We start from the raw sequence: 18,285 nt of genomic DNA on the forward strand, positions 1-18,285 counted from the left end.
AGTAAATAAGAAACAAAAACGTTTTAAAAGTATGTACTACAACATGATCTGTTTGATCAGCCACAAAACAAAAAAATATCAAAATGGTTCACAATTGTACCACAGGTAAAAACACACTTTTGTCAAATAAAGCAAACTTTTGCAAAAAAAAGTTACTTGTTATTAATTTTGTAACTTTGCACAAACAGCACCACCACCAAACATATTATGTTTCTTAAATGTGTTGTTTTCATGAGCACATCAGCCAGTTGTTAGCGTCAATGTCACTTCCTTGCTGTCAGGTGTGTGTAGATACTCTTCCACACTTTGTACCTCTACAAGTTTTCGTCTTTTTTCAGCACATTCCATAACCAATTTATTTAATTCAACTGCTTCATATCCAACTAACTGTCGAAGGTTTCTCACAAACTTATATACAAACCTTTTGCCAGGTACCTAAAGAGATCGAGAGATGGTTTGATACACACATTTGGCATCACTCAAATTAAATTTATTATGCAAATTTTATGATTTGTTTATTTTGTTTTTCATAATATATAATTTACTACCTTTGATATCATATCCCCATCATAGTAGTATCTCAGGGATCTAGACAACTTTTCGTAATTCATTGCAGGTTTATTCTTTCTTTCACCCCACTTTTGTGCAACCATCTCTGGGTTAAGAAGTTTAAATTCACCCTCATCTCCAACCCATCGAATATAGTTAATACAATCAGCATCAGTAAGCATTTCCAGCAAGAACTGCCACAACTGTGTTTGTCCATTATTACCAGACCTGTCAAACAATCAAGTATCTATCTGCCTCTAAATGCAACCAAAAGTCATACACTTTGACCTACCTATTTCCTGGGGAATTTCGATTGTATGCTCGCCTTGAGGTCATAGGCATAGTAGGCACACTGCCAGAAGGTGTCTAGAAAAAAAGCAATGATCATTATGTAATGCTAAAAATGTCCACACTAAACAAGAATGTTAAACCTGTCCAATAACTGATGAGCTTGTGGTGCTTGCCGTGTCAGACTTCACAAGTTTCTGAAGAAAGTAACATAGATTCATCAAACTTTATCTACATCAGACTACTTACTACCTCCCTGTTGCAAATGCCTGACCATTTTGAAACCTAAATTTACAAATAAATACCTTTAACAATTGTAGATGAGACCACAAGATGTTACCATAGGGAAATTGCTCTACAAAGTCTGATTGGGACATGGCACACAGCACTTTGCCATTGACTTTGTAATCTTTAATGATGGATGTGTCAAATTCAAACTCCTTTGCAACCCACACCATCCATTGGTTGACCTATAATTACAAAACGTTTCTACACATGTACTATTATTGCCAAATGTACTTTGTATACTACCTGCGATTTTGTCCAGATCATAGGGTTTCCAGGAATGCCTAACTCACTTTCTTTAGTGTTGCTACCAACAGACTTTTCAGGCAAAGTATACTTCCGCTTTCTGCGATTTACTAAACCAAAAAAAAACAGGACTGTATTTTCCAAAATGCTCAAATTATAAAGTTCATCAAGCAAGAAGAAATGTTAGTAACATGCATTAATGCATGGTTATTCTTATGTTAAAAATACCTCTGTGGGCTGTGGAAATACTGCAAGCAGGGGAATCATTTTCAATTGGCTTGTTGATGTCCACAATTACAAGTTTAGGGTTTGTGTCATTGGTTTGAACCTGAATGCTAAGTTCAACGTTTCCCGTAACCCCAACACCATGGTCAACTAAGCTAAGTTGGGGATCCAAAGCAGAATCTTGTATGCATATATCATGCTTGCTTAGGTCCGATTTGCATAAACGTCTGCCAACTGTTTCGCGAAGAATTGAGAGGGGCACCTTAGTGTCAATTTCTTGAACAATAACTGCATCTAAAATATTGATTTGTTTAAGATTCTAAACACGTTTCTTGTTATTTTTTCCCATATACATGATCCTGGGTATTGCAAGTCTTAGAAATATTTTTAAATACTACAACACAATAATTTGCAAGCATTATATCAACACCATTAGCTTATAAAAATGAAACATTTTTACCTTCAGAACTTTGCAGTATATTTTTTTCCATCGTCTTTTAAACTATCGAAGTAACTAAAACTTATGCAACTTCTTACATTACACAAATTACTTCATTTAAACTAAACTTTTGTTTTACAACTTATGTAACCGTACAATTTGCAATCCTTCCCGAAATCATCATTACGAAAAAAGGTACGTTCGGGAAATTCCCATACAAATAGAAATTGTAAAAAAATACAAGATGCATATTGCACGAAGTTTGATGTATTTCATGACATGATTGCATATATAAGCACGGCGAAATATAAAATAAGCAGAAAAGTACACAAATACTTTAGCCTGACTGCTTCAAAATCAGTAAATATGAAAATCAACATGTGATTAAATATTTGCATGCCAGAACGATATGTTGTATCTCTTCAGGCGTTCAAAAACGATGTCATGTAAGTGAGAGGTATTTTGTAATTCAAAGACAACCGAACCCGTGTTTTTTAAAAAAATCAATCACAAAGCATGGACCAAATTGAAGCCCGAAAAATAATATACTACGTTGCATCATGAGTGACTGATAAATTCAGACCTAGCTTGAATGCAACATCAATTAGTATGAAATGAAGATGAAGTTTAAGGGATTATGTCACACAAATTTAAGTAGACGGTTTCACAGTGAATGAATCATACTGTGCTTTCCCAAAACTAGCTGTGCCCAGAGCAGCGAATCCATTTGCTGGAACAGCATCCTCTTTCTTTATAGTGTGCTCCAATATTTTTGCTCCATTTAAATATGCAACAACATTTGTGTCCTTACTTACTTCCAAGGTTACTTGGTTCCATTCCTGTTCCTGGAACTTTAACACCCAATATAATTTACAAGATGAAGTATATCACGATATTGTAGGCCTACCATATTTTTATCACCAAAAAGGAGGACACATTCCCGACAAAGAATTCTAACACTTACTTTTGTGCCCAAACAAAATGAAGGAAGATATTTGGCAATTTTCACACACAGTCAACTATTATTGTCCAATTTAGATGATGTTTACCTTTTCAATTATACTATAAATTTCAACTCGCACACTTTGATCGGTTTTAAAGGCACACTTGTTATTTATGTATTAGGTAAATACAGAAAAAATCAAAAAGAAGGACATTTGGGTATCTTTTAATGTCCTTGAAGGACAACTTGATGACATGTCCTCCAAAAAGAGGTCGTACGATAGGCCTAAAATATTGCAACGAAAGTGTAACTTGTGCAAGAACATAAAATGACCTAAAGTGCACAAAAAGTTACACATAGCTGAAGAGCAGTTTGACATACCTCTGTTACCCAACATTCCCATCCAATCGCACACCTTTGAAGTCGATTTTCACGCATAATATCTGTTGTTAACACCCAAGATCTGTTTGTCATAAACCACAAAAAGAGTCCACTGGCTTCCCGTGCATCACAACCACCTTTATCCACTCTGCCACACAATTCAAATTACTGTACTCTCTTATATTCCAGGTAAGTTTAACATTAAGGACGCTTTACATTTGATTCTCAATTTTTTGACTGATATTTTAAACAGGTTTTTTGGGTGTGCTTAATAGCATATTTCACAAACACATGGTTTTGATCTAACAAACAACTATTGGTTAATGAGGTGGTTTGGTTAATAAAAGTAGTTCTTGGTGTATGTTCTCCAATTTGGGCAATATCTCTATGCAGTGGTGGGATTCAAATATTTTATCAGTTGGTTCTATCACAAAAGTCATATTTTTCAGCCGGTTCTGTCAAGTCCATGGACAGTAACTAGTAATGCTAACCATTTCGCTGATCTCATAAAATTTCGCAAGATGGTTCTATAGAACCGGTGCAAACCAGCTTAATCTCACCACTGTCTCCATGTAATTTTATGTCATGAAGATATTAATATTTGATTAATTAGGTTCAGATTTTTTCAATTTATCAATTTGAGCGAGTGGTAGGTAACTTTGCTTACCTAAGAGCAACAAAAACCCCATATGTGTCTTCTGGTTTAACATCAACACTGACTGCAACATTTGACCAGCTGTAATCTCCAATAACAGTAAAACCAAGGTCTGGGTCATCACACCATGTGACAGGCCTCGCAGTCACCACCTAAATTTAAAAATTTCCAGAAAAAAATTACTTCCACCAACAAAAATCCTACTTGTCTTAATGTCCATTTGTGATCATCCATAGCTGATGCATTGTAGTATGTTTCAAACTTGCCACTTTGGTCAGCAAAGTTGTATGCTTCACTAAAGCCATTTGATTCAAATGTATCAGTGTATGGCAATGGAAAAGCTGCAGATGCTGGTGGCATTGGATAGGAACCTTTCATCGCTGTGTTGATGGTGGACAGAGTAATCAGCATGTTTGTAGGAACAAACAAAGATATTTCACCTTCCGATCCCACGGTTACCTTTCCTGAGAAAGACAAGTTAATTAACACATAACAAGCAAAATATAAAAAATAATAGCTTAAAAAGCAAATGGGGTGTTATACCAACAAAAATATATTTGCATTATTTAACATGCTTGCTTTATATGCAAACATCTACACAATATTACCTTTTTGACTTACCTTTGTTTACAAACATACTATCAATGGTGGACGCTTGGCCAAGCTGACTCTGCCACATATTTAATACTTTAACTACTCCCTTAAAACTACCACCCAAAGTTAAGGTAACATTTTGGTCAGCCACATCATAAGAGGGCAGTGGTGGTCGAATGCAAATGGATTGATCATGTGAAAGAGTTTCAATAACTATGGTCAGATTTCCTTTGCCATCTGTTAATGCAGCGTAACTTCCACCTTTGCTCAAATGGCCAGTTGTTTTGAGGTAGTACCATCCTGGCTTAGTAAACTGGGTTGTATGTGCAGTTACCCATAATGGTCCAACCTGTTCATAGTGACCACTCCATGGTTCATTGGCTGTGAGTAAACTACACCTGTTAAATGATCACATATTTGCATTGTATCTGTGTGAAGCATAAGTTAGAGTCTTCATTTTATTGCATAATGATTTTTAAACCATAGCCTATAATTACTTTTAGTAAATTAAAAATTCTACTGAGTCACATATACAGCTTGCCTAGTTGTACCAGAATCTTTTGTAATACTTTACTACATACCTTTTGTATGGCAAATCATCATAGTAGCTTGCAATGAGGTTCCATGCAATGGTTGCAGTAATATTGCCATTTACATAGTTCTGATTTAGGATTCTAGCCCAGCAACCGGCACCAACAGCATCATTAAAGGTACTGTAATCCTCACTGGCCCACAAAGGCTTTTTGGTTTCCTGAGCCACTGTTCCTGAGTATGTTCCCGGATAATGGGCACCAATAACTTCCACAGCCTTTGCTAAGTCACCATCATGCAGAATTGACTCAGAAGTTGGAATAAAACTATTGTCGGAGGCAATAATTCCAACATCACTACATAAAGAATGGAACATAAAGTTCAGTTTAGGAAATTAAAAGAGAAAACACATACAAATACCAATCAATTGCATCCAAAAAGGCACCAACATATCTTGCAAATTATAATGCAAATGAAAAACAATTGCAAATTTAACCTAAGAGGGTTTACCTGAAACCATTTTCATCCAACACCTTTCTTAGTGTTTTTATGTACTCAACATTGTAGGGCCTTTCATTCCATATGCCCACATAGTTGATTGCAAGACCATGGTGCTCCTTTGCCCCTTTAACCCATTTCATAATATAGATTGCAGTTAAAGTTTTGTTTTCATAGGGCAAAACAGTGCCTTGCCCAATCCATGATGGCCAAGTCCACGGTAAACCAATGAGTGTAATGTCAGGATTTCTTGCCTTCGCTTCTTTCATTAGCCACCATTCATACCTAAATAAATCAAGGTCATTTAGTGTTGCTGTGCAAACTCAGTCTGCAGAGAAATGCAGTTCACAAGCAGGGGCATCATGTCCCGTGCACAAGACAAATTTTAGCAGACGATCAGATAAGCAACCAAATAAGGTTAAGGCAGGACAATGAAATGCATTTGATGCACAATTTCTGCAAGCAACCCGAAAAAATTGGTGTGCACTTAAAAAAAAGTCAGCAGCTGCCTTACTCTGCAGAGTGCAGACCAACTATTGAATCTGCCGTTTTGGACTATAAAAAAATTCTTACCCTCTTGTGTAATTCTCTTCATTCTCACTTCTCATGTGAGTTGCCTCAGTGCCTTCTGTGCTTTGAGCATCACCACCAATTTCAACTTTCAAAATGTGAAGAGAGGCTGCAAAGTTGGGTTTAAAAAGAAAGTCAAGAATCTGTGAGCGGTATGGCTCAGCATAATTCACAAGCAATCTGCTTGTGGCTCCACCACCAGATAACCCCCCAATCCCGTTGAATTTATGGGCAAAACCACCGTTGTCATTAATGGGATACGACGTGTCTTGATCAAAGTTTCCTACCGTTTTTGAAAACTCTTTTTCAAACTCAATAACTCTTCTGTCTTCGTTATGTGAAAATGCCGAAATGAAGTTTAGCAATACTAGTACAACAGCAAATTTTAAACAATGTTCCATCATGATGAAGGGAGAAAAATTCGTTCAACTATTTGACATGACATTACATGCATAACAGCTGCAATTAGTCACGAGTAGTGATGTCGCGGACAGAGTTTTTTTAAATTTTGTTCGCACCGCAAAATTCCAAGCTGTTCGCAAACCGCACCGAAGCTGCAACCCTTATCAAAAGTTTTGTTGACACTGCACCGCACCGCATATAATATTGTATCATAAACCCCTACATCAGTTCCTAAACCTGTAATGCAAAACATGCAACATTAAACATGTATTAATGTTATCTAAAAAATCAACTACTTTGCATGAAATAGTCAAACAGCAACAACGTAACAAAGTCATAAATTCTTTAAACAACAAATAACAAACCAACAATCTTAAAATAAACCACTACTCCTTTAAAAAACTATTTAAAAACACAATTGCATTAATTGATTCTGGGTGCAACTGATTCCGCCTTTCTTCATACACTCTCGCAGCACATGAAAACACCCTTTCTGAAGAAGCAGATGAGCAAGGTGTTGAAAGAACACTTTTTGCAAACTTTGCAAGCTTAGGAAACAATGAACTTTGCTGGTTCCAAAATTTAATTACATCAAAACCTCCTAAATGATTTGCACCTGTTGTGCACTCAGAAGAAAAGTCAGCATGGATATATTTTGTAACCTCATCATAAGTTTGTTCAGTATTTGGAGTATCAGCATAGTCATTAAAATCTAATGCAAAGTCAAACTTTCTCTTTTTTTGTGTAACATTTTGATAGGTATGGTCAGATGACAGCATGGGCTGAAAACCACTGTTAGAAGAAGATTGATTCACATCCAATTTTTCCCTTACTAAATTTGGGACTTCCACTGCACATTCCACAGGTAGAACTGACAAACTTTTAAACTTAGGAAATAGAAAAAGGGCAATCTTATAGGTGTCAAGACTTGGCCATTTGCTCTTAATCAATTGAGTGCATTTTAATTTTAACATTTTCAACACTATAGTATTAGTTGGCAGTGTTTTACAGTGGTCCAGTAATTTTTTTTTCCACAAAAGCACACCATGTATGGTAGGATACTTGTCACCTTCCATTGCTTCCGATACTTGTTTGAAAGGCAAAAGAAAATTAATAAGTTCATTCATTAATACAATGTCAATATTTTCAAGTCGAGATTGTTGGCCTTTCTCAATCAAAAGAGTTTCTATTTCATCAAACACCTTGTTTACACTGATTAGAACTGCAAGTTTTGTGTTCCATCTTGTTTCACACTCCTGTATAACTGAACTAGTCAGCATACAAGCAAGGCCGCTCCGTTTTAAGTAAGTAACTAAATCTTTCACTTCTGTGAGCAGTTTCACAACAGAACTTATTTGACTATAATAGGTTTCATCATACAGTAAAGTTTCTTCATTCTCCTCATTATCATTGCACAGAATACTTGCAGGTTTTATTCTAAAGACATGATACAATACAGTGTTTAAAATATGGCAGCAGCATGGTAGCCAGTTAAAAACCTCTAATGCCTTTTTTACATTTGCTCCTCTATCAGACACAAAAGTAACTGATTTCATCAACTCCATTGTAAAACCATACTTTATTAAGCTTCTTACCAATTCGTTTCTAATATTATCTGCAGATTTAAAAGATGGAGAAAATTGCTCACAAAATATGGCACTTTGTCTAACAGATCCCTCTTCGATCCACTGTGCAGTACATGACATATAGCTTTGTTTTTTATGGCTATCTGTCCATAAATCAACAGTCATGCCGACTCCTCCATTGCAATGTATAGCCCGCTTTAATTTTGCAATCAAATTACCTCTTTCCTCTGCTGCTGACTCTTTTACATACTTGCTGATGGTATTTCTTGAAGGCAAAACATCTGAAACATTCACCTGTCCATATTTTGCGCCTACATTGATTAAAGTCTGTGCAAAGTTCTTCATTCCACGCCCATTTACACATGAAAATGGTCTGAGATCTTTAACCACAAGATCTGCTGCACCTTTAATAACGTCGTTTCTAGCCTGTGTTGGTAATTTTACTTTAGGAAAACTGAGTTTAAGCTGCTTGCAACTTTCATTGCTGCAACCTTGTTCCACATGTCTGGCTAAGTGGGTTGTGCCTGTCGTGTGGCTAATATACTTGAAACACTTCAAGCACTGTCTGCATGCTACCATCGGAAGTTGTTTGGAAGCCGAAGATTCTGCTCCTGCCTTCTCTGCCACTATGCCAAAAGTGTTCCAAATGCTGGATTTTCCGCATTTTTTTATAATACAGAGCTCGCCTGCCTCCAAACTTTTTTTGACTTGCGCTGTGTTCATGTTGTTGATAACAAAAAATTCGAACAACCCTAATTTAACGTTTACGTTTACTCTAAAATTCTAAAGGCATACAGCCAATTGTTATTTCACAATAGCTCTGCTTAATCATGACAGAAAAACGTATCAAACCTGTGTACATAAAAGTTGAGGACCTTTTTAAAGCAAAAGTAATTACACAAGTTGCGCGGCGTGCGGCATTGACGCTGCATAAAAATTTATTAATGCCGCGGCCGCGCATAAAAAATTACCTAAAAAAATTGCGCGGCCGCTCACGCGGCGCGGTTGACACCACTAGTCACGAGTTCACATTTAGAAAAAAAAATCAACAAGTGCCTTCACGCATCACTTCATATGGTGATGCATGACTGAACCTCATTTAATGCCTTTTTGTCAAGTAACATTACATTGGTTTTGTAAATTTGGAATTAATTTTTTTGCCCACGCCGTCTATCTGATTCCAAACCGTGTTGTTTATGGCATCATGCACTTTCAGATTAAACTCTAGTTTCCTCCTAAATGCTAATGATTATGTGTAATGTGATTGCGCCAATGTGGGGCACTAGAACACTCGAATGAATAACACACGGAAAATGCACAAAATGAAGTTCGAAAATGAACCTTTCTCCGAACTTGATAATCGTGTAGAGTCTGGGCCTTGCGACCAAGTCGTTTATATATTAAGCTTTCGGAAAGCACCATATTTTGCGCTTAAAAGACCTCAAAATGAAAAATTTGATTTTAAACTTAAGTTCGACGAATTTCAGTTTAGAACCTCCAACTTTACAATCATCTGTACATAAGCTATTGTAGAAAGTGCTGCGATCTGCCAATGTCGATTTTTACCTTTTTAGCTCTTTAATCTTTGTGACTTCATCAGTTGCATTTTAGAAGCAATTTTGAACAACTGCTAAGGATTTTTTTACTCACTGAAAATGCAGCACATGCTGAAGTTAACTACTAACTCATTTTCTGCAACAATTTTTCACCTCTCATTAATCAAACTTGCAAAAGTAGCTAGATTTGAGTATGGGGCGTTCCTTTTACTTTACCACATCCACTGTTGCCTCACCCTCTGCTTGTTTGTTTCTGAATTCTATACTAACAAATGGCGCAGGCAGCCGGGCGAAAAATCTAGCCCCGGCGAATGAAAGGTTGGCATTTTTAAAGCGCGATATCAGGTTACGCAACTGTGCAACCGAAACTTAAACACGCAAACATACACTACCGTTAACAAAATGGATGTTCCGTCGTTCAGACAGGGGTTTCGAGCCTTGCGTCGATCAGACATGGATTTCGCGACCACGATTATAGGCCCTAAAGCACCTCGTTTCAGCTTGAAATGTTGAACCTAAAACCGTAATTGATCTACAATGATTCTTTCTTCTCGAAAACCTGCCTTACTAACTCTAAACCTTTCCAAATCCTGCCACAGCAGCTCAACACTACAACCCGAGTTAATGTGGTTTTACTTATGAGCAGTTTTTTTTTACAAAGGAATAGCACAGTTCAAAACAGCACACAATATGCAAGCAATTACAACGCGATGGTCAGGGGAGAACTGTTCTTCTCTTCAACTCGAACTTCACCACCGAAAACGATTGCCGAACCAAACTACAGCCTGCACAATGGGGTGTGCCCAGAACGCTTCTTTAAAACATAATATCGTTTAGCATCATAGGTCTTCCAAGTATGAAATAGGCAATTGAAACGTGTTGTAAGTAAAACTTTTAAGCATTCGAAAGCAAACTGGAGTATTGCAAACAATAAACAGACGTGTGTGAAAGTCAAAGTGAGTAAGGAAACTCAAGCGTTGCGCGAAGACCAATGTAAAGTCTTAAAATCAGGGGTGGGCAACCTGCGGCCCTTCATTAAAGGTTGTGCGGCCCGCAGAGACGCTTGGATTTCAAAAGTATTGGCAAACAAGTCCAATTATTACATATTTTTGAGCTGATTAATGCGCCTGATGCTAGTTTTCTGCGATCTGGCAAAATGTGGCTAGAATCAAATACGAATTATACTTAGTTGAGCATATTTGGTAAGAAACAAAGCAAAATCACCTTGTGTGATGCACATGTGCGGCCCGCGATCCAATTTTGACATTCATAATTGGCCCTACAGTAACAAAGGTTGCCCACTCCTGCTTTAAATAAATCGGATACATGATTCACTTTATTACTCGATTAGTTATTTTATATTTTTAATAATTCACGTTTTTAATTAAGGTCGTTACATGCAGTGCTGGATTAACCATTAGGCAAAGTAGGCACTTGCCTACACTAGGTCAGTCAAAAATCCAGGCCACTTTAAAATCAGTAGAAATACAAATTTTCTAACTTTTTAGTTAGCAACCCTGATTTTCGGGTCACTTATAAAATGTGCCTACAGGCAAGCAGACCCTTTATTCGGCACTGGTTACATGCTTCAAATACCATTGCTTTTGGAAGGGGGTTTCTTTTCTTTTCTTAAAATGATTCATGTTTCTTAATTCAGTTCGTTACATGGTTTACTGTTTAAAAACATAAAGGCATTAAATGTCGTTGCTTTTGGATTTTTAAGATTCTTTATTAATTTAAAATGTGTCATGTCTCTCGTAACGTTGTTTAATAGACTCAGCTTTTAAGTTCCGCAACTTGTGCTCTGCTCGCATTGGATAAAACCTACCTCTTAGTTGATTAAAGTCATATCGATCAATACGTCTTTCTGTTGTGGTCACAAACTGCTCCGTCTTTGTTTTTACAAACTGCAAAAAATAATAACAAAAGAAATTAAGTTAACAAAATGAGATTAATGAAACTTGGAGCCAAGCAACACCTGTAATTAAAACAAAGCATTTACCGTTCTGTAATTCCCCAGCTTATCTTGAACATCTTGTGTCATAAAAGGTGGAGGTTTGTCAGGGTCAAACACTCCTGTTCCAGCCGGCATCTCTGAAGCCAAAGACGACTCCATCGAGGCCAGTCGTCCCCAGTTAATATTAGTCCTAGTGACAACATAGTAAACATTTGTTTGTCAAACTATATAGTCGGCTGAACTTACGTTAGCACGGTGTCTCCAAATTGTACCATCTCCTTTAAGCTCTCTGCCTCTTTACAAAAGTTCTCCCTAAAAGTGTTTTCACTTCCCAATGCCGTATCCAACTGATCCTTAATCTTTGTGATTTTGTCAGTTGCATCTTGAAAGCATTTTTGCACTTTGGCCACATTAGAGTTCCCCTCACTGTGAAAGATAATTATTTGTCATAACAAATCACTTTGTGCATGAAAATTTTTGGGTTAAATTGTAAGCATGCTTTGTACCTAAGCAGCTCACGCGCCTGCTGAAAGTTGTTGATTGCAATCTGACGACAGTTTTCCTGCAAGACGCTGGCGTACGCTATTTGTGTGGCTTGCCATGAATCGTCTGCTTTGCTATCTTTAACGCAGTACGCAGAGGTATTTTGCAGAATTTCGACAGCTTGTTTGCTCGATTCTGATGAGTAAAAATGTATTCTATAGTTCATTAAATGTCATGTTTGTTCTGTTACATTCTGAGCAAAAATTAGGTGTAGCCTATATTACTAGGTTACAATGCTGTAATGCAGGGGTGGCCAACCGGTCAAAGCCTAAGAGCCATATTTTTTATTGTGTTACCACAAAGAGCCACATTATACACATAAGCACATTGGTTAAATGGCTCGTCCTTTTCTCACACACAGAGACCTGTGCTTAGCCAAAACTATTCCTAATGTCTCACACCAACATAATAATGACACAATTAGACTTGTACAGACCACGGGCCAGTCATTTTCAACAATAAATGGTCATGGCAAACACTGTCTGTCACACAAAACTCTCATTTCAACGAATCCATCAAACAAAAACATATGAATTAAAATACCCCTTTTTTCACACTCTATAAATAACGTGCGGTGAGATTCATTTCTGGTGAATTGCTAAAATCTTTTTTCACTGCCAATTTGAAGGCTAACTTGACAAAAATTTGTTTATTTAAAAGATTTTCCCTGCTGAAAAAAACTTGCGGTATTTTCATCTAACGCGCATGTTTCCCAAGTGCAAATTGGCGAAACTAAGTTCATTGCGACGTCATTAATGCATTCACCACCAACAATCGCTCAATTCAAACCCAAGACAAACTGCTGATAAAATATAACGTTAGTCATAACCCGAAATGAGCAACCATTCATTGTTCACAATTGAATATATGCCATCATAATCAAGCCATTTGCCACATAAAGTTGCAGTTTTATAGCAAGGTTTGTGACCATACCGATAATAAGTTTGTTCAAAAGCAAAATTATTAAAGCTTTAAAGCTTTAAACGATTTTTGTACCAGATCTCCACATACTAACCCAAATATACACAATGGCCCCAAACTTCGCCAACAACTTAAGAGCCGCATAAAACCAGGCGAAGAGCCGCATGCGGCTCGCGAGCCGCGGGTTGGCCACCCCTGCTGTACTGTATAATCCTTGGTAAACAATATTGTAAATTTATTTGAGCTAATTTTTGCTTGTGTGCTGGCAGTTAAATAATCTTCGTTAAATAAAAACTTTTTTAAGCAACTCTATCATTAATCCTTAATAACAAACTTGCTACAGCTAATTATTAATAGAATTATTAAAAAAGCGACTACGGTCGCATGATTAAATTCAAAATGTATGGTTTTATTTCATTGCAATATTATTGACCTATTCACTAATGTTGTACATATTACAAAAATCTAGACAACCTTTATCGAAGCGAGAAACGATGTCATTCATACATTTTAGTCTTAACTCCAAGTAATCTGTAGACATTTGCTGGCGCGATTCCACGTCGAGAAAGGTTTTGGTTGCTTTCAAGATGTACTTTCTGTCGAGCTTAATTTAATAAAAAAATGTCTCTGTAAACATAAATTGTCGTACGATGACTCTAAAAAGCATTGACGCCCGTTGCATTTGATGAAACTAGCCTGATTGGTCCGTCGCGCCTGATTCACACACAGACATAGAAAAACTAATCAGGATTCGTCCCCTGGAGCGTCGTGGGTTCGAAATCCGTGGAATAAAAGTTTAAAAACGTGTTGCCGCTCTTACATTATTGTTCGGTGGCAAAAACAAACTGACGTAAATGTGTTTCGTCATGGACCTCGGAATGTTGTGTATGAAATAGGTCAGCTCACTAGTTGATGATCTTGCATCAAGGTCGTTCTGTTCCAAATAGATTGTCGTTAGTTACATATGGAAAGTAAAAGCGGGAAAAGAGTTTTGCGTCTAAAGCAGCGGTTCCCAAACTGGGGTCCGCTGTCCTTTAGGGGTCCGTGAGGCAATTTTGGGGGGACCGCGAAGCGGTTGAAGTAATTCTATGATCTTATTTGGCGTCAGTTTATGCAACTAATTAAGTTTAAATCAAAGTAGAATTGAGGATCGACTGTCTCCATTGCTTAACAATGGCCTTTATTGAATAACAACTATCAAAAATGCAATTGTTCGCGCACAATTGTAATGTTTTTGTCCTGTTTGTGATGTCACATGCTGTCTTTGGATGATTGTTATGCGCAATTTTGCATAACTAGCTACAATCTTGCAATCAACTTTCGTCTTTATGAAATACACATTAAGGCTTAAGGACCGCGAGCCCTCGAAATAATGGCAAAGGGACCGAAACAAATATGAAAAAGTTTGGAAACCACATTCTAAAGCAGTGGTGTCCAACCTTTCTGGCCAAAGGGCCACATGCGGTTTACGAATGATTGCGCGGGCCACTTGAAAGTTACTGCTAATTTGAAAAATCTTAGAAATAGCTGTCTTATAATTTCTAATTAAAATCCTCACACCGAAATTCTAATCTTAAAAATGTCTATTATCCTCGTTTACAGTTATAAGAACAATAAACACACCAAGATATAGTAAAGTCAACAAGGTTTTTCCAACACGTCGACATTTCAATGTGAAGTTTGGCACTATTTTTCTCTAACTAGTTTGGCAATATTCGGTGAAATGGACGATGGAGCAATGCGAAGCTATTTTTCCATCTGGCTGTCATAAACTACTGATCTTACAGGGGACTTATAAGTCACATGTCAACCTTTCTTGGAAAGTTCTGATAGCGTTACTTGCTTTTTGTTTCCTGCTTGGCATAATCTATATCACTGCAGAGTGCGGAAAATGTTTTTACTGCTAAATGCGTTTTGCGCGAGTCTCTGATACCAGACGTATCTCAATGAACCAAGAAACTTACTGACTGACTCTTGTAGCACGAGTCAGATTGTGACGTAACAATGTAGAAATTGTGATGCGTAACAATGTGCATTGTAACGCAATCAAAGTAACTTGAAAAGTTGTGTATTACTCTATTAACAAAGAAATAAAGCAAACAATAAATGCCAATTTTTCGGAACAAAAGTTCGCCATAAATTACGTAGGAGATTAGGTTGCCAATAGGAGTCATTTCCAAAAATACCACGCGGGCCACTAAGAACCTTCCTGCGGGCCACATGTGTCCCGCGGGCCACGGGTTGGACACCCCTGCTCTAAAGTGTTTGTTTGGAGATTGTCGCATTTTAAACAAAAAAAAATAATGGCAATGGCTTGATGTAGTGAGTTAAATAGGGTTTACAGAATGTTAGATGCAATCAATGACCTGGAGATACTGGGTGGACACATCAGATAAAGAGAAGGTGACGCCTCCCAAGCATGTCAAAGTGACAGATATATCAGTGATAGTCGTAGATTCTCTACAAACAAAACAAAAATAACCATACGATGAGGAAAATTTATTTTTTTAAATTAGTTAACTCGTTCCACCTGAGAAGCATCGGCGCAAACAGATCAGCTTCGAAGTCACATTCCTCATTCAGCCAATAAAAAGCTTCAGAGCCGAGGCGTGTTGAAATCTATGTCAGTTGTAACGAGATTCTTGTCAACACTGACAAATCAACTTTTTTGGCAAACGTATGTTTGGTTATTGTTACAATGTTTGGTTTAAACCAACGCAAAGCTGTTGTTTTTGTCTGCTGGTTTGTAAAAAGGCACTTGCATGACTTTGAATTGGTGAATAACGTGTACATCAGCGCTTCTCAAACTGGGGTCCACAGTCCTTTAGGAGTCCGTGAGGCATTTTTTTTTTGGGGGGGGGGAAATGGTTGAAGTACTTCTATATTTTATTTGACGTCAGTTTGTGTCACTAAATCAATTTAAATCGAAGTAGAATTGAGAATCGACTGTCTCCATTGTTAAACAATAGCCTTTTTTGCATGACAAATGACAAAAATGTAATTGTTCGCGCACAATTGTAATGTTTTTTTTTTCTTGCCTGTAATGTCTCAAGCTGTCTTTGGATCATTGTATCAATTTTGCACAACTATAGCTAAAATCCTGCAATTAACTTTCGCTTTTCTAATATACACATTTCGGCTTAAGGGCCGCGAGCCCTCCAAATAATGGCAAAGGGACCGAAAAATTTAAAAAAGTTTAAGAATCACTGGTGTAGGACCACGAGCGCTCCAAATAATGGCAAAGGGAACGAAAAAATATAAAAAAGTTTAAGAACCACTGGTATACATAATGAAGCGATACTGATTAACTGCATATAGGACGCGGCAACTCAAGAGCAAAATATGAATTGTATTGTTTTTTGTGGATTGCCACATCACCCGTAAGAATTACTTACAAATCAAGGTTTAAACACATACTTCGTGAAGAAGATAAGGTCGGTGATCGCCGATAGTGAAAGCTGATATCGGCACCCGGCTCGGCTTTTCAAGCATGTCCATTAGGCTGTTGTATTCATGAACGAGTTGACCGGCGTCAAGTATGCCCTCGTTGGCTTCACCATCGGTGAAGAGTACAATACAATCACGAGTCTGACGTTGACCGCCTCTGAACAAAACAATAAACTTTGCGTTCTCACCTAACGTCTTTGCATAAAAGCTAGGTATAAATAAATCAAATATTAAACGTTTTAACGGATCTTGTACTAGCTTTTAATAACTTCCATTGAATGTATATTATGTCTTAGTTGTCTTCACCTTGTTGTTAACAACCCCTTCAAAAGCCCATCACTGATGTTGGTTGGCCCATCCGCTTGAAGGTCTTGTATTATGCCTTTTGCAGTAGTCTGTGAAGGATCACTTAGTGTTAACAATGAAACTGTATTTTGTATTTTTTACTTGAACCATTGTACAGTTCCCATACAGGTTCTTGTCCGATTACAATCTTATATTTGATGTCAGACCATGCGACAGAATATGTGTTTATTTATATCGAACGCTCTGGGTCTCCGGTGACAAGCAGTTTTGCTTTGTTCCATCAAAAACAGCAAAAAAATTGGGTGTGTTTTATTCTTAAACAATGTATTCGTCTTGGACTGCGAGGACTCAGGAACATGACGAATTAAAAATCTAACATTTAAAAGTTTGAAAAATATTGTAACAGACGTAAACTTTCTTCGTAGCATTGGCTGCGATTTACACTCAATTGTATAGAAATAACAATATAATAAGGTTTAATTACTTGTCCTCTCTGATCCATTCTAGTCATGTTCATACATGTTGTTGCTACATCAGTAAAAGACACAATCGAAAGCAGTGATGAGTCGTTCAGGCTTTCAACAAACGTTTCAGCGAAAATCTGAAAGCATTTTGTGACTAATTCTCGCTGATAGTATAATAATATGCTGATAGTATAATAATATGCTGGTAGTATAAAAGAGCGAACATGCCTTTACCTTAATTCTGTTAAGAAGAGAAATGCTTGTGCCTGAAATACACCCACTCATACTTCCACTGACATCAATAAAAGAACATAATGGAACGAAACCGTATCCCTGCTCGTTGAGGGGTTGGTGGAAAGCTCAACAACGACATCAACTTTCTGTAAATAATTTTAACTAGTAATTTATTACTTTATTTATCCTTTAATTACGATTGATTACCCTTTGTCGGTCAACCTTGCAGAAGTAGTTTGACTTTAGCAAATCATTTTCTGGTGCCCTTTGCCTAACCACATTAATTGCAGCCACACTCATGGTTTATGTGGTTTCTAAACTCCCAATTAGTTTGGTAAAACAACGAAGACACGCGGAAAACTACGATGCAACTTTAAAACGAATTACGACTTCTGACCAAAAATGTTTAAAAATTGTTGCCAAAGTTTTCGCCTTTTAAGTGGCGTTATCTAACCCAAATCAATCACTGCTGTCTAATGTTGTCTTTTATCGAAACCTGTCTTCCAATTTTAAAACGACGAAAATCCTTAATGAAGATAAAACAACCAAAATTTCAAAACTATCAGCCGTCTACGGACAACTTGGCAGAACAACTGTTATTAGCACGACGCCCCGAGACGAAATGACCTTTCCCATGACATCAAGCTTCTCACATCCAAATGTTT

At 37.2% G+C, this 18,285-nt stretch overlaps 3 protein-coding genes and 1 long non-coding RNA gene across 4 annotated transcripts; all 4 read right to left on the bottom strand.

The window, feature by feature from the left end:
* Positions 1-17: 17 nt before the first annotated feature.
* On the bottom strand, positions 18-2,209 carry LOC145237984 (GA-binding protein alpha chain-like). The gene is made up of 8 exons (XM_080100999.1): positions 2,054-2,209; positions 1,597-1,887; positions 1,369-1,478; positions 1,143-1,307; positions 981-1,034; positions 842-915; positions 549-777; positions 18-435 (listed from the first exon to the last, which is right to left on the bottom strand). Exons 1-8 carry the CDS (start codon positions 2,082-2,084, stop codon positions 241-243), a joined length of 1,149 nt encoding a protein of 382 aa, XP_079957125.1. The 5' UTR covers positions 2,085-2,209; the 3' UTR covers positions 18-240.
* A 72-nt stretch (positions 2,210-2,281) lies between these two features.
* LOC145237983 (galactocerebrosidase-like) lies at positions 2,282-6,851 on the bottom strand. The gene is made up of 8 exons (XM_080100997.1): positions 6,208-6,851; positions 5,647-5,919; positions 5,187-5,492; positions 4,633-5,003; positions 4,216-4,475; positions 4,024-4,163; positions 3,357-3,504; positions 2,282-2,883 (listed from the first exon to the last, which is right to left on the bottom strand). The coding sequence occupies exons 1-8, from the start codon at positions 6,606-6,608 to the stop codon at positions 2,683-2,685; spliced, it is 2,100 nt and encodes a 699-aa protein (XP_079957123.1). The 5' UTR covers positions 6,609-6,851; the 3' UTR covers positions 2,282-2,682.
* Positions 6,852-11,484: 4,633 nt separating this feature from the next.
* LOC145237823 (uncharacterized) lies at positions 11,485-13,098 on the bottom strand. The gene is made up of 5 exons (XM_080100811.1): positions 13,038-13,098; positions 12,212-12,383; positions 11,952-12,131; positions 11,751-11,895; positions 11,485-11,655 (listed from the first exon to the last, which is right to left on the bottom strand). The coding sequence occupies exons 1-5, from the start codon at positions 13,096-13,098 to the stop codon at positions 11,485-11,487; spliced, it is 729 nt and encodes a 242-aa protein (XP_079956937.1).
* Positions 13,099-16,904: 3,806 nt separating this feature from the next.
* On the bottom strand, positions 16,905-18,003 carry LOC145202647 (uncharacterized). The gene is made up of 3 exons (XR_013853308.1): positions 17,621-18,003; positions 17,407-17,523; positions 16,905-17,011 (listed from the first exon to the last, which is right to left on the bottom strand). It is a non-coding gene; the product is annotated as an uncharacterized LOC145202647 (long non-coding RNA).
* Between the last annotated feature and the right edge of the window lie 282 nt (positions 18,004-18,285).

This window comes from Phallusia mammillata, chromosome 7 (assembly GCF_965637545.1).
Source record: "Phallusia mammillata chromosome 7, kaPhaMamm4.hap1.1, whole genome shotgun sequence".
Lineage (NCBI taxonomy): Eukaryota > Metazoa > Chordata > Ascidiacea > Phlebobranchia > Ascidiidae > Phallusia > Phallusia mammillata.

Coding starts and splice junctions, on each gene's coding strand:
- LOC145237984 (XM_080100999.1), bottom strand. CDS start 2,084: ATGGAAAAAAATATACTGCAAAGTTCTGAAG. Junction 1,479..1,596: donor TATTTCCACAGCCCACAGAG/GTATTTTTAACA, acceptor TTTTTGGTTTAG/TAAATCGCAGAAAGCGGAAG. Junction 436..548: donor ATGGGGATATGATATCAAAG/GTAGTAAATTAT, acceptor CGATCTCTTTAG/GTACCTGGCAAAAGGTTTGT.
- LOC145237983 (XM_080100997.1), bottom strand. CDS start 6,608: ATGATGGAACATTGTTTAAAATTTGCTGTTGTACTAGTATTGCTAAAC. Junction 5,493..5,646: donor TTGGATGAAAATGGTTTCAG/GTAAACCCTCTT, acceptor TTCTTTATGTAG/TGATGTTGGAATTATTGCCT. Junction 5,004..5,186: donor GATGATTTGCCATACAAAAG/GTATGTAGTAAA, acceptor ATCATTTAACAG/GTGTAGTTTACTCACAGCCA.
- LOC145237823 (XM_080100811.1), bottom strand. CDS start 13,098: ATGAATGGTTGCTCATTTCGGGTTATGACTAACGTTATATTTTATCAG. Junction 12,384..13,037: donor TTATCAGCAGTTTGTCTTGG/GTTTGAATTGAG, acceptor TTTACTCATCAG/AATCGAGCAAACAAGCTGTC. Junction 12,132..12,211: donor CAGGCGCGTGAGCTGCTTAG/GTACAAAGCATG, acceptor TATCTTTCACAG/TGAGGGGAACTCTAATGTGG.